General features: G+C 42.0%; 2 protein-coding genes across 4 annotated transcripts; both read right to left on the bottom strand.

The window, feature by feature from the left end:
* Window positions 1-11: 11 nt before the first annotated feature.
* LOC133015034 (proton-coupled zinc antiporter SLC30A2-like) lies at window positions 12-3469 on the bottom strand. The gene is made up of 8 exons (XM_061082176.1): window positions 3411-3469; window positions 3099-3310; window positions 2574-2720; window positions 1956-2109; window positions 1675-1867; window positions 1094-1199; window positions 875-1009; window positions 12-500 (listed from the first exon to the last, which is right to left on the bottom strand). The coding sequence occupies exons 1-8, from the start codon at window positions 3467-3469 to the stop codon at window positions 367-369; spliced, it is 1140 nt and encodes a 379-aa protein (XP_060938159.1). The 3' UTR covers window positions 12-366.
* Window positions 3470-3682: 213 nt separating this feature from the next.
* Window positions 3683-12065, bottom strand: LOC133015243 (dnaJ homolog subfamily C member 5-like). Of its 3 annotated transcripts, none has more exons than XM_061082402.1 (7): window positions 11890-12065; window positions 11012-11141; window positions 7372-7585; window positions 7059-7215; window positions 5992-6054; window positions 5476-5535; window positions 3683-5099 (listed from the first exon to the last, which is right to left on the bottom strand). In XM_061082402.1, the coding sequence occupies exons 2-7, from the start codon at window positions 11122-11124 to the stop codon at window positions 5020-5022; spliced, it is 687 nt and encodes a 228-aa protein (XP_060938385.1). In that variant the 5' UTR covers window positions 11125-11141; window positions 11890-12065; the 3' UTR covers window positions 3683-5019. The 3 variants fall into 3 exon arrangements, with proteins under 3 accessions (XP_060938385.1, XP_060938384.1, XP_060938383.1); XM_061082401.1 differs by having other exon boundaries at window positions 5476-5532; window positions 5992-6057; XM_061082400.1 differs by having other exon boundaries at window positions 5992-6057.
* Between the last annotated feature and the right edge of the window lie 734 nt (window positions 12066-12799).

Below are 12799 nucleotides of genomic sequence, written 5' to 3' on the forward strand. Positions count from 1 at the left end.
TTCTTCTAGTTTCAAATACTGGACAAATATATTTTATTTCTCATTTCAGATTTGTGCAAAAGGAGGTCGTGAAAGTTTCTAAATCCTGTTAGTTTTTCACGGAGAAGTAGCCAAATTTAAGAAACCAATAAAGTTCAAACGTGACCATTAAAACAACAGAAAAACACATTTCAAAGGATCACAGCTCTAAGATGTTGTATAAATACAAGAGAAGTAAACTCCAGCAGACAAAAGTCCAGGAATTACATGTAAGTAACACAAGGGTGAGGAAACCATGTGTGTTACATGTCAACAGTGTCAAAACTCCTGAAACTGTTGTCGCTGGTCAGATACCAGGTGAGTCGGAGGCTTGTGGAAGCCTCTTCCTCAGATTCCTGCTTCATCCGTCCGGGACTCGGGTCTGAAACTCTCCACTTGGATCGTGACGCTGTTGAAACTGAACTCCGATCGCAGGAGCTTTGTCGCCTTCGTGAGGACGATCTGTGAATCTGCGTCTTTTTCTGACGACACAAATACAGAAACAGACATTTTCTTAGAGTAATGACTTTGAAACGATCCTGAACAAACTTCAGTGCTGCAGCTTTATCTTCTAGTCTCTACACCACCTCTTGGTTTGACTTCATTAACCATTACTGATATTTCTTGCAGTTGCAGTGTCTCTACACCACGGGCTAGTAGACATCACTATTGTACTAATCTATATTTATAAAAAGGACTTTTCTTTGCCTCATCAATCTTTACAGGAGTCGTGAATTCTGAGATATGACCGAGATGATTAAACATCCAGAACTGGACTAATTAACTTGCTGCTGAGCTCCTCATGCACACGTCCTCCCTCCCGCTGTAGATAAGCAGTGTTTGTTTTGGCCTTTACCTGTGACCACGTGGACTGATAGGAAAGCGTTGCTGGTGTTGAGGCTCCACATGTGCAAACTGTGCACGTCCACGACTCCTCCGACCGACAGCAGCGACTCTCTCACGGCGCTGAAGCTCGTGTCCTGAGGAGCTCCTGCAGGAAAACAGAAGGAAAGTCACTGACTACAACAGAAACTGCAGGAGATGTTATAGTGACTGTACATCATGCAGTGTTTACCCTGCATCAATATCCTGAGGACTTCCTTAGTGACTGGAAGCGTCGTCCCGAGAACGAGCACGGAGAAGAAGAACGTGCATATTGGATCTGCTACTTTATATTCAGGCTGTGAGGAAAGTACAAATATGATTCACAAGTAATAAAAAACCACAGAGTAAAGAGTTTATTGCATCAACCCCACACGTGATGATAGGTTCTCCTACTAAACACAACAAACTTATCAAAAAACTGATGCAACCATTTCCAGCGACTCATTTTATCTTTGTGTTTTAGTGTAAAACAATAGAGATGGTGCTAATATACATTTTGTCTCCAAACTCTGACTTGTTGACCTTGTAACAACAAATAAAGTAAAACAATAAAAACTCTGCTCTCGAACTTGGAAAATAAATAGTCTCCAGCTTTACTTTCTAGCTCTTTCCAGAGCTTTCAGCCACATCCCTCTGACTCCATCAGGTTGTGGTGGAGTTTCCCTCCGTCCACATGATGCAGCTGAAAGCTCCAGGAAGTGTTAGAACAGGAAGTGGAGTTAAAGCAGATCTGCCACATCCAAGTAAGACTCCTCATTAGAACCCACTGACCCAGAAGTGGATGACGGTGGCGGCCAGCAGGACCCCGACGCTTTGCAGCAGATCTCCAAGCACGTGGATGAAGGCCGCCCTCACGCTGGCGTTGCCGTGACTGTGACGCTCCCCGTGCCCCTGCGGCCGGCTGGTGGAAACCCCGTGGCTGTGTCCGTGGGAGGCGCCGGACTGATGGAGGATCAACACCATCCTGGGTCAAACAAATCAAAAACACTTCTCAGAGACATTCGATCACGTCTGCCTGCACGTGACCCTTGACCTGACCTCGTCCCACTCACAGGATGTTGGCGCCCACGGCGCAGCCCGACGTGATCAACATGATGCGACTGTCGATGTCGTAGTTCCCGTCTGAGATCCTCTGAGCGGCCGATAAGACCAGAGCAGCCGTCACAGCCCAGATGGAGACGATGGAAAACAACATGCCCAAGATCTCTGTTCAACACAACAACTGAGAGTCACACACAAAACACACAAAACAAGTCAAAATCATTTCCATAAAGGATCTCTTACAGGGGGAAGGAAAAGGCCAATTTAATGAAACTAGGATCCACTTGACCATCATCATCCCTTTTAATAATAATTTATATACATAGTTTCTATAAATAATCCAGGTTCAAATTCTAAAACTGTTTTAAAACTACTTTTTTTGGCCAAATATATATAAAGAAAAAAACAGCTCTGTTCATATTTAATGCACAGTTATGAGACTGATATAAATCTTTCCATCTCACACAACACATACAAGAGTATTTCCAAAACTTTGAGCCGCTAATTTAAAGGAAAGTTCCACAAAGACATAAATAAAACTACAAAACCTTGTGAAATCTCTATACATTGAACATCATTTCTCTCTCTTTCCAAACAGCAAAGTCTACGCTCCTGTGTTGTGACCTCACCTGCTCGATGCCAGCCGAAGGTCATGGTCTGCGTCCGAGGTCGGGACGAGATCCACAGAGAGAAGATGCTGATGGAGATGCTCCCGAAGTCCGTGAGGAGATGAGCTGCGTCCGTCATGATGGCCAGACTGTGGGCGGCGTATCCACCTGGAGAGGGTGGCAGGGTTTTAGGGTTTTAGACGACTCTTGGATGTTGTGAGGGAATCTAATCAGTGTCAAAATTAAACAAAATATTTCTTATAGACAAAGTAAAACTCTGAAATACTCATGTTCGGTCTGTAAAAATATCTTTTATGTGCAAAATCCTGTTCACAATCTAAATATTCTGTTCACATTCTATTTATTGTTGCCATTTTTTTTATTTAACTCTTGGAAAATGAACATTAGTAGATCTTTGAGTCCATTTCCTTTCACAGACACAAAAAGGATATTTCAGGATACAGTTATACACGGTCAGTTGAAGATATAAGCAAAACCTTTGGTGCAGTTGAGGCAGGGGGTCGTTTAATTCACTTGTGATCTTACCGATCACTTCCCCGATCATGAACACGAGGGTGAGGGCGCCGGCGATGAAGAGTTTCCTCCTGGCCACACGTCTTTCATCACTTTCAGCTGCCGGCATCAAATCCTGGCAGAGCCGATGGGTTTGCTCAGTTTGCCAAAGGTCGATCGAACCAGAGGCGTCTGCCAGGATCTCTGATCTGGAGTCGGAGTATTTGTCCTCCAGAGAACTCGTCCTGACGGAGGAATGCAGTGGAGTAAATGAGTCCAGATTAAATACTGAATGTGTAAAGCAATAACTGAATTTACAAGAGGATGAAAAGATTTGAAACAAACCATCCGAGAGGTTGAGTCTCAATCAGAAGTTCTTTCTCAGAATCAGAGGATAACTCCATATCTCTTCAGGTGAACACACTCTCACTTCTTCCCTGACTTTAAGTTCAACTGGTTTGAGGTGAAGCTTGAAAACCGGCCACCTGCTCTCACACGTGTCTCCTGTCAGAGGAGGAGCATGAAGCAGCCAATAGCAGCTTTCTGATCTCAGAGGTGATTCTCACTCACAGGAAACTCTTTTAATTAAAGCACACATACCAGCTGTTCCAGTTTTACCAGTTTATTTGAACAGAGAAATTTTACAATTTACAGACACAAACATGTAAAAGTCATTCAAAAAGAAATCGGTACTTTTTCATTAATTAAATACATTGTGTGACCTGCCTGATGGGAAAAAAATAAAGATGGAATAGATACAGATTTGTACAAATAAAATAAGATAGAAGCAACCCAACGATGCCCACCCATAAAAAATCAAATAAAAACATGATTAAAGATGACATAATCTAAGGTTTTACATAAATATATATGCAAATATATAAAAACCTCAGATTTAAAAAATATATCTCTGAATTTACAAGATAACATGATTCCAGTATTAAAGGTTCAGTGTGTAGAATTTTGTGACATCTAGTGGTGAAGTTGCATATTGCAGCCTAATACCCCTCACCTCACCCTCCCCTTCCTTCCTTCTTAATATAAAGTGTTTAAATATAAAAGGCCTATTCTAAGGTAAATCTTACACACTGGACCTTTAACACATCGTCACAATTTCTCAGGGAACAAGTCGTCTCTAACACCACAGAAGAAGAAAAGCTCTCAACACATCTGGAGCATCCAGAAATATCTGAAAACCAGAAACAGTTGGCACAAAAAGTCATAATAAAATAAAGTCCATGTTGGCTTTCGTTTCAAGTGCTTGTGCAGTACAGCTACTCTGTGCCCCCCCGCTCAGCTCTTTGGCAAAGACGTGTTTTCCATGAGGTAACGAATCAAACGGCAATGAAGGAATCCTGATCCATCACGAGTGACCAGTCCAAACAAAACTGACGACTGGCTAACGATGAGTTATCTCGAGGTTTGAGCCGAGACGGACAAAATCACGGGCAGAGCTCATTTGACACAAATTAAAAAGGAAGACCAAATTTTAAATGTAACATTCCCATGAATAAAACTTTGGATTTCTCTGGGTTTGGACTCTGTTGGAAACCGTTTACACAATCAAAGTACACAAGTCAACAAAAAAAAGAAAACATCTGGTCATTTTTAAGAGTTGCTCCATATTATATCTTATAGAAATAAATAAAAGACGGGGATCAAAGAATACACCATTAACATTGTTTTTTTAAAAGGAAGAGAACGTTGGCACAATCCGATGGCTTCCTTGTTCATGTAAACAAAAAAACACCTGAGACATGAACAGGTTTTCTGCAGGTCTGCCACAGTCTGAGAGGAACGCACACATTCACACACAGACAGACACACACAGGCACTGGGCTTGTGTTCATCAATCTTAATCTTAATCAACAGCCACGACCTGGTTTAGAGACGGTTCAGAATCAGATATGACTCCACTCGCTCAGCTCATTCATTCACGTCTTCATTCCTGAGCTCACTCGTCCTGTTCTGCGGCTCCGGGCCCCGAGGAGCCGTCACTCGCTCGAGGCTGAATCACAATCGTTGCGTTCTCACCTGCACGTGTGAGAAGAGGAGAGTTTTAATAACAACGACAACTTTCTATCATTTATTTCAGACTCTGGCTTCAAATCACGTCAGAAGAGCAAGATGTTTTGTACGATGGGATCAAGTGACACTGCGTCATCCATCTTTATTTCTTTATGATCAGATAAAGATCTTTTCATCTCAATCCTATTCCTAAACCAAACAAAGCTGCTGCATTTGCTGCTTCCTGCTTTTAAATATGAATATTTGCTGTTTCATACAAATGTGAAATAAATATTCTTGTGTTTTCGACTGTTTTACAGGTTAAACATTTAAAAGACATGATCTTGGATTCTGCAGCAGCTGAAACTAAGATGTGAGAGTTTCCTTAAGAGAGGAACTTTACCTGATTTGTCAGTGGCAGCAGAGCTCGGCTGCATAACGATCACGTGGTCTCCTGCTGCTGCTGTGAAACACAATCAAAACAGCAGATTTAGAAGAAATAGACAACTCGTTATATTTGACTGTGCAGCATTAGAGAGCAGGACAACAGAGCAAATGTTAAAACAAACAGCAAACGCAAGTGAAGCCTTCAATTAATATCAAATGCAACTTTAATGACACAGGGTTTTTAGTATCTTCAAAGAGAAGCAGGTTTCTTTACAATCATTAATTTTCAGCTCTATATTGAAAGCATCAACAGTGGCAGGAGAAAACAGGGAAAGTTGTTAAAGATAGAAGAAAATCCACCTCAGCCGATTGTGCTTTTCTCCTGTGGGAAGATGTTACAACCAGAAATCCTTGAATGTTAGTGAGTGAGTGAATGAGCGACACAGTTCCGGCCCAGCAGTGTTAGAGCTTCTCTCAGATAGTTGAAGCAGCACAGAGCAGCTGAGCGTCTCCTGCAGGGACAGAACTTTACCTGGATCCTCATCAGCAGCAGCAGCAGTAGAAGAGCTCGGCTGAGCAACTATCACAGGATCTCCTGCTGTGAAACAGAATTTAACACTGAACAAACCACGTGCTGCTTCTCACAGAAACAACCTGAGTTACAGTCGCAGCTGGAAACATAAAGAAGGTGAAGTATCTACTAAAATCACAGAGCAGGACACAGAGGAGGAGACACATTTTCTCTTTCTTGCCGTGACTGACACACCTAGGGATGGGGGAAAAAATCGATTCAGTTACAAATCGCGATTCTTGTGAATGACGATTTTATACGATATGCTGCCTCCCTAATCAATTTTTTTTTTTTTTTAATTTTAAACCATATTTATTGGTTTATACCGGGGGGGATATATGGGGGGAGCAACATCACCCCAGAGCATGTTGACCAGCTCTTGTTTTTGCACAAGAATCTAAACATACCCAAGCACTAGCTTTGCATCGCCTACATGCAAACAACAATAGCCTACTTTTTGTTTATTTCAAAGTTTATATTTTAAGTAAACTTTTATTCATTCTATTTAATTTACCTTTTATTTATTGTTTAAAAGTAGCCTAAGTGGCATACATTTCTTAATCTGTCAGTTTGTGTGCAGTTGACAGGGGCTATACAATAAGAGGGCACATTTTTATTTATTTTCTCTATTGGCTGCCCGGCAGTCATTAAGTTAATGTTAATATTTGAAATAAAACTGGTAAAGCTCTAAGTGAATTTGACTGTGTTGTATTTGAAGGAATGATTCAACATTTTTCCATGGTCCAGTATTTAAAAAAAAAAAATAACCAAAAGAAATCTCAGGAAATCGTAATATCGAATCGCAATACTTACAGAATCACAATACATATCGTATCGCCACCTAAGTATCGTGATAGTATCGTATCGGGAGGTCCCTGCCGATTCCCGTCCCTAGACACACTGTCACATTTACCAGGAAGCTGTCAGCGGTGGGTAAAGACGCGTTTGTTTCATCGCCTTGTTCTGTCTGTGTGTGACCAGCCAGGAGACAGCGTGTGTTTACTGTCTGAAACCAGACGTCCTCTCACCTGTGCTGTGATCTTCAAACTCTCCGTCCAGGTCGTCTGGATCCATGTGGAAGTTGGCCTCCTCCTCGGTGGCGGGGGGGCCGCACTTCCCGCAGCAGAAGCAGCAGCAGCAGCAGCAGCAGAGGCAGGTGAAGAAACAGCCACACACCAGGAGGGCCTGAGACACAAGGGAAGGCAAACAAATGTGAATAAACAACACACTGTGTAATACACACCAGGCTGGAGCTGCATCCCTCTAGTCTGAGCTGCTTCCTTTCACAGATGAGTAAGTTATTGTACAGAGCAGGTTAATGTGGTACTCCACGTCTCTCACCTTGAACCACCACTTGTTCACCATGAAGTGCAGTTTCACGCTGTCTTCTCCGAACTGCTCGGCCACGTACAGGCCCATGGAGCCGTACTCGTCGTAGATCTTCCTCTTGTTCTCGTCGCTGAGGATCGAGTTGGCGTTGTTGATCACCTTGAACTTCTCCGCAGCTTCTGGGTTGTCCGGGTTCTTATCGGGATGATGCCTTAGTGCCAGTTTCCTGGAAACACAAGGATGAGAGAGAGACCAGCCTTTAGCACAGTGAATGAATCAACACAAAACCAGATACACAACTGGCAGAGTGTGAACTATCACTGCAGACCCCTTCACCAAAACCTCCAGACTCAAAAACAGTTTCTTCCACCTCGCCGTCTCACTTCTGAACAGCCAACCCACTGTGGCACTGTGCAACAACCCTGGATCTTTATAAATACCACTGTAAAATTACTCCCGGAATTATATTTTATTATAATTATATTTATTTACTTCAACCCTACTGTATTATACTATTTAATATTTATTGTTTGTTTTGTTATGTGTATTCTGTGCAAGCACACTGAGAGCCACTTCACCATGTCAAATTCCTTGTTTGTGTAAACTTACTTGGCCAATAAAACCTGATTCTGATAAAACCTGATTCTGATTACTACTACTTTTATACAGATGGAATCTTTGCCAAAGAAACGTCCAGTATGTCATTAATCTTAATGAGCAGAATAAATATTCCTGTAAATGTGCAGAACACAAATTTAACTTCTGTCTTTGTGTTGTACTGAACCTCTTAAATCCAAACATGCAGCATGAATTATAATAATAATAATAACCTGTGCAACGTGAAGCCTTTTGTCATCAATGATAATGTTTCTACTTGTGTTCACAGATGCTTCTAACTTTCACTTTCACCTTTAACTGCTGTAACACAACAAACACCTCTTGTGGGTCAAATAAAGACTTTTTCATTTGATCTCGTCTCATCTGAATCTTTTCATGCTCTCGATCACACAAACATTTGTAATCGTGTGTTGTCAGTTTTATTTCATAACTCAAGTTGTTAAAGAAAGTGTTTATGTTCTGCACCATGTCAGCAATAGGTTTATTTAAAATGCAACTTCTTAATTTGATTTTCAATCAATAAGTTGATAACAGATAATTAATCAAACACACATTACTTTGATTGACATAGTTAAGGAAGGGGTCTGTGATGGAGAATTGTAGCTCACCAGCGCCATCTACTGGTTATTACAACACACAGCACCTGATGTATGGGATCTGTTGAGCAGAAGCTACTGTGGAGTTCTAAGTTTGTGTTGTTTACTTTACAACCTACACACTCACTTTAAAACTAAATAAAAGACAAACACTTCTACTGAGGCTGATTAGAATTACAGAATATAATCCAGCTTCTCTGCAGCCGTCTGGACAGAAGTGAGAATTATCAGTGTGGAATTTATAGCAGGTCAATCGTACAAGATTCTTCTTGATAAAAGGTTTTATTGCTGCTGTTCACTTTCTGATCGACTCGTGTCACAAGACCTGGACTGAATTCTCTCGCCTATTTACAGACTTTACTACTGTTACGCAACATGGTGGAAGGAAGTGTTCGGGGTCAGTGAACAACCCACAAAATGTTGGTGCACATCTAGATAAGGGGGCGGATCCAGAAAACTTATTTTCACTTTCTCTAACATTGTCCGAGGGCAGTTTGCGAAACTTTGACATATTTAGGAGGTCATAATTTGCATTAAACCTGTTTTCATTAAGAGAATGTCGACCTTCCTACTATTCTAGTCCAGATGTCTATTCTACTCAAGGATATTTGCATTAATAGATGTTTCTGTCATTGTCTGGTTGAAGTGTTGTCAATCTTGTGTGTGTCTGTGTGAGTAGGGAAGTCATACAGATAATGTCGAGTTGAATAAACACGTATTAAGCAGACTAATACTGGGTAGTTCCTCCCTTTGCCATTTATAACAGCCCCAGTTCTGCTGTGTTGTCTGTTTTATTGTTGTTATTGTTTTAAAGTTGCCCTTTAATATATTGTTTAATTCCCTGATCTAATTTTCCCCTCGGCCCTGAAATGTTTAAATCCTGTTTCAACCATCTAACGCACTTTGTTGTGTAGTGTTGTATAAATAAAGTTTATCATTATGTTTAGTGGTGATGTGAACAGTTTATTGCTCTTCACACACATTCCTGCAGTGCATCTGAGGGCAGGACTTTCACTGTGAGGGGTCATCCAGTATCTGGCCCCAAGGACGACTGGGATCGACCTGCTGACCCGAGGGTTAAGTACAGAAAGTAGATTGACCTTGTTAAGGCCCTTTGAGGCAAATTGTGAATATATGAGCTTTTACAAATATCATTTGAGTGATCGAATTTTCTCTGTATAATTCTGGACATGAGATATAATGTCCAGAAGTTTGGTTTCTCTATAAATGTTATCATGTTATGATTCAACCCTAGTAAATGAATTGAATTTAAAACCTTTTATTTTAGTTCAATCATCTTTTAGCCATGCATTGTTTTTGTGAAGCTCTTTATAACCCTGTTAGATAAGAGCAATGCAAATAAAGTCGGTGTTATAATGTAGGCTGTAGAGCAGGAGGCAGAGCGGGGGGGGCCGTCCACTAACCAGAAGGTTGCCGGTTCGATGGCATTCTCCAATCTGAATGCCAAAGTGCCCTTGGGCAAGATTAACACACAAGATACTGAACCTCTGACAGCTGTGGCGGCAGCGTGCGAGTGAAGTGTGATAGAGAAACGACAGAAGAAGCACGTAGTGTGAGTGTGAAACTGTTGTGTAAATAGTTTTAAGTGAGTCATTCAAGCTCTCTAACACAAACTCTCCCCAGTGTGTCTCCAGTTTGTGTTGTTAGAAGTCTTTAAAAAGCGAAATGTCTCATGTATAACTAGGGTTGCAAAGGGGTGGAAAGTTTAGCTCGGGAATTTTGAAAAATAAATAAATACGCAAATTAAAGGCTGAGCAATACAAACATCATTCAAAACTCTATTTTAAAGATGTATGGAATGCAACACACACTGCACGTTGAGTTTCAACCCTCCACTGTGCATTCTTCAATCACATGCACAGATAATTCCCAGCATCCTTCACTCTACAGCAGGGCTATTGAGGCCTGCTGTAGTGTGCAGGACTAGTCAGGTAAGTTTCCATGATATTACTGGGGAAAATATATTAGCATGCTGATTGAGGATTGTTCATCTGTTCATCTAGCCTATTTCCATTCATTTATCCATCAATTGTAAAATATGTTTACAGACTCATCTTATTCTACAGAACAATGCCACGTGCACTCTCTCATGTGTGGAGACATTTCACCCCATCCAATGTAGAAGGAAAGGCTGTGTACATTTGCAAATACTCTGCAAAGACCTATGTTAAGAATGACACAACGATGCAGAAGCATATAGTCAAGTGCCCAAAGTTTCCTCAGGGCTCAAATCAGCCTATGACAAAACCAAATATGTATATTTATGTCTGTATATGACAAGGTAAATACAGTTAGTATAAATTACCCACAACATTTCCAGTTTATTCCCGTTAATTCCCGTATATTCCCGTTAATTCCCATGGAAAGTTTCCAACTTTGAATATTCCCAGAATTTTGCAACCCTAATGAGGACCCACCTGTAGGCCTTCTTGATGTCCTCCTGTGTGGCTCCTCTCTCCAGACCCAGCACCTTGTACAGACTGTCTCCAGCTGTGGACATCTTCCTCTGAGCCGGGCCTCGGTCCTCCATGGTTCACGGTTCAGTGGCTGAGACACAACAAACACACAACACACTCAGTGACACAACAAACACACACAACACACTCAGGGACAAGCAGCAGGTTGAGACATACAACTCACTCAGGGACAAGCAGCAGGCTGAGACACACAACACAACACTCAGGGACAAGCAGCTGAGACACAACCACACACAACACACTCATGGACAAGCAGCTGAGACACAACCACACAACACACTCAGGGACACAACAACCACACAACACACTCAGGGACAAGCAGCTGAGACACAACCACACAACACAATCAGGGACAAGCAGCTGAGACACAACCACACAACACACTCAGGGACACAACAACCACACAACACACTCAGGGACAACCAGCTGAGACACAACCACACAACACAATCAGGGACACAACAACCACACAACACACTCAGGGACAAGCAGCTGAGACACAACCACACAACACAATCAGGGACAAGCAGCGGGCTGTGACACAACAACCACACAACACACTCAGGGACAAGCAGCTGAGACACAACCACACAACACAATCAGGGACAAGCAGCGGGCTGTGACACAACAACCACACAACACAACACTCAGGGCTGTGACCTGACAACATGGCGGACACGTCAGTGGTCACACACCTGTACAAAGTTTCACACACAACTTTCACTACACAACTTGACAGAAACTTTGAGCAGAGTTTCTCTTAGCCCTCGTGACGCGATGCTAGCCGGTTAGCCGGGGAAGCGGAAGTGGAATCGAACCTGTGGAGTGTGTGTCCTTGTGTGTGTTGGACTCATGTGTGAGTCTGAGGTTTGTCCCCGGGGTCTTCTGGAGGGTTCGATCCGGGGGGGGGACGCTGCTGCTCGGCTTGGTGTGTCCACAAGCAGCCGTCAGGAGCTGGAGGAGCTGGAGGACTCACACACACGGACACACACACTCACACCCACACACACTCTGAACCAAGCAGGAAGTTTGACAGAGATAATAAAGTTTGTTTTGAATACTCACACACTCACACACACTTGTTTGCATTCCTACCCTAGTGAGGACATTCCCTTACATGTTCCTCAGATCCTGACTCCATTAACAACTTTTAAATAACTAATCCTAACTTAAACCTCATGTTAACCCCTGGTCTATGGATGGAAACACAATCACACACAATCACACACACGCACAGTGTCTTTATTTCGTACGCAGGGGCGCAGAAAGGGGGGTTAGGACCATTCCAGGGCCCCTCAGAGAAAACCCTATACCTAACCCTATTAGTTAGCTCATGTAACTATGATGATATATATTTGATCTATTAATAAGTTATAACGGAAATAATCAGAGTAGGGAAGTCATACAGTTGATTAAACACTTATTAAGCAGACTAATACTGGGTAGTTCCTCCCTTTGCTTTTATAACAGCCCCAGTTCTGCTGTGTTGTCTGTTTTATTATTGTTTTAAAGTTGCCCTTTAATATATTCATTAATTCACTGATCTAATTTGCCTCGGCCCTAAACTTTTTTAATCCTGTTTCAACCATGTAATGCACTTTGTGGCAGTGTTGTATAAATAAAGTTTATCATTATTGACAGTGGTGATGTGAACAGTTTATCGCTCTTCACACACATTCATGAAGCGCATCTGATGGCAGGACCTTTACTGTGAGGGGTCATCCAGGA

The sequence above is a fragment of the Limanda limanda genome, chromosome 12, assembly GCF_963576545.1.
Source record: "Limanda limanda chromosome 12, fLimLim1.1, whole genome shotgun sequence".
NCBI lineage: Eukaryota > Metazoa > Chordata > Actinopteri > Pleuronectiformes > Pleuronectidae > Limanda > Limanda limanda.

Coding starts and splice junctions, on each gene's coding strand:
- LOC133015034 (XM_061082176.1), bottom strand. CDS start 3,469: ATGGAGTTATCCTCTGATTCTGAGAAAGAACTTCTGATTGAGACTCAA. Junction 3,311..3,410: donor GAGACTCAACCTCTCGGATG/GTTTGTTTCAAA, acceptor TTCCTCCGTCAG/GACGAGTTCTCTGGAGGACA. Junction 501..874: donor ATCAGTCCACGTGGTCACAG/GTAAAGGCCAAA, acceptor TTGTGTCGTCAG/AAAAAGACGCAGATTCACAG.
- LOC133015243 (XM_061082400.1), bottom strand. CDS start 11,124: ATGGAGGACCGAGGCCCGGCTCAGAGGAAGATGTCCACAGCTGGAGAC. Junction 7,586..11,011: donor GACATCAAGAAGGCCTACAG/GTGGGTCCTCAT, acceptor TTGTGTTTCCAG/GAAACTGGCACTAAGGCATC. Junction 6,058..7,058: donor GTTTGAAGATCACAGCACAG/GTGAGAGGACGT, acceptor TCTGTTTCACAG/CAGGAGATCCTGTGATAGTT.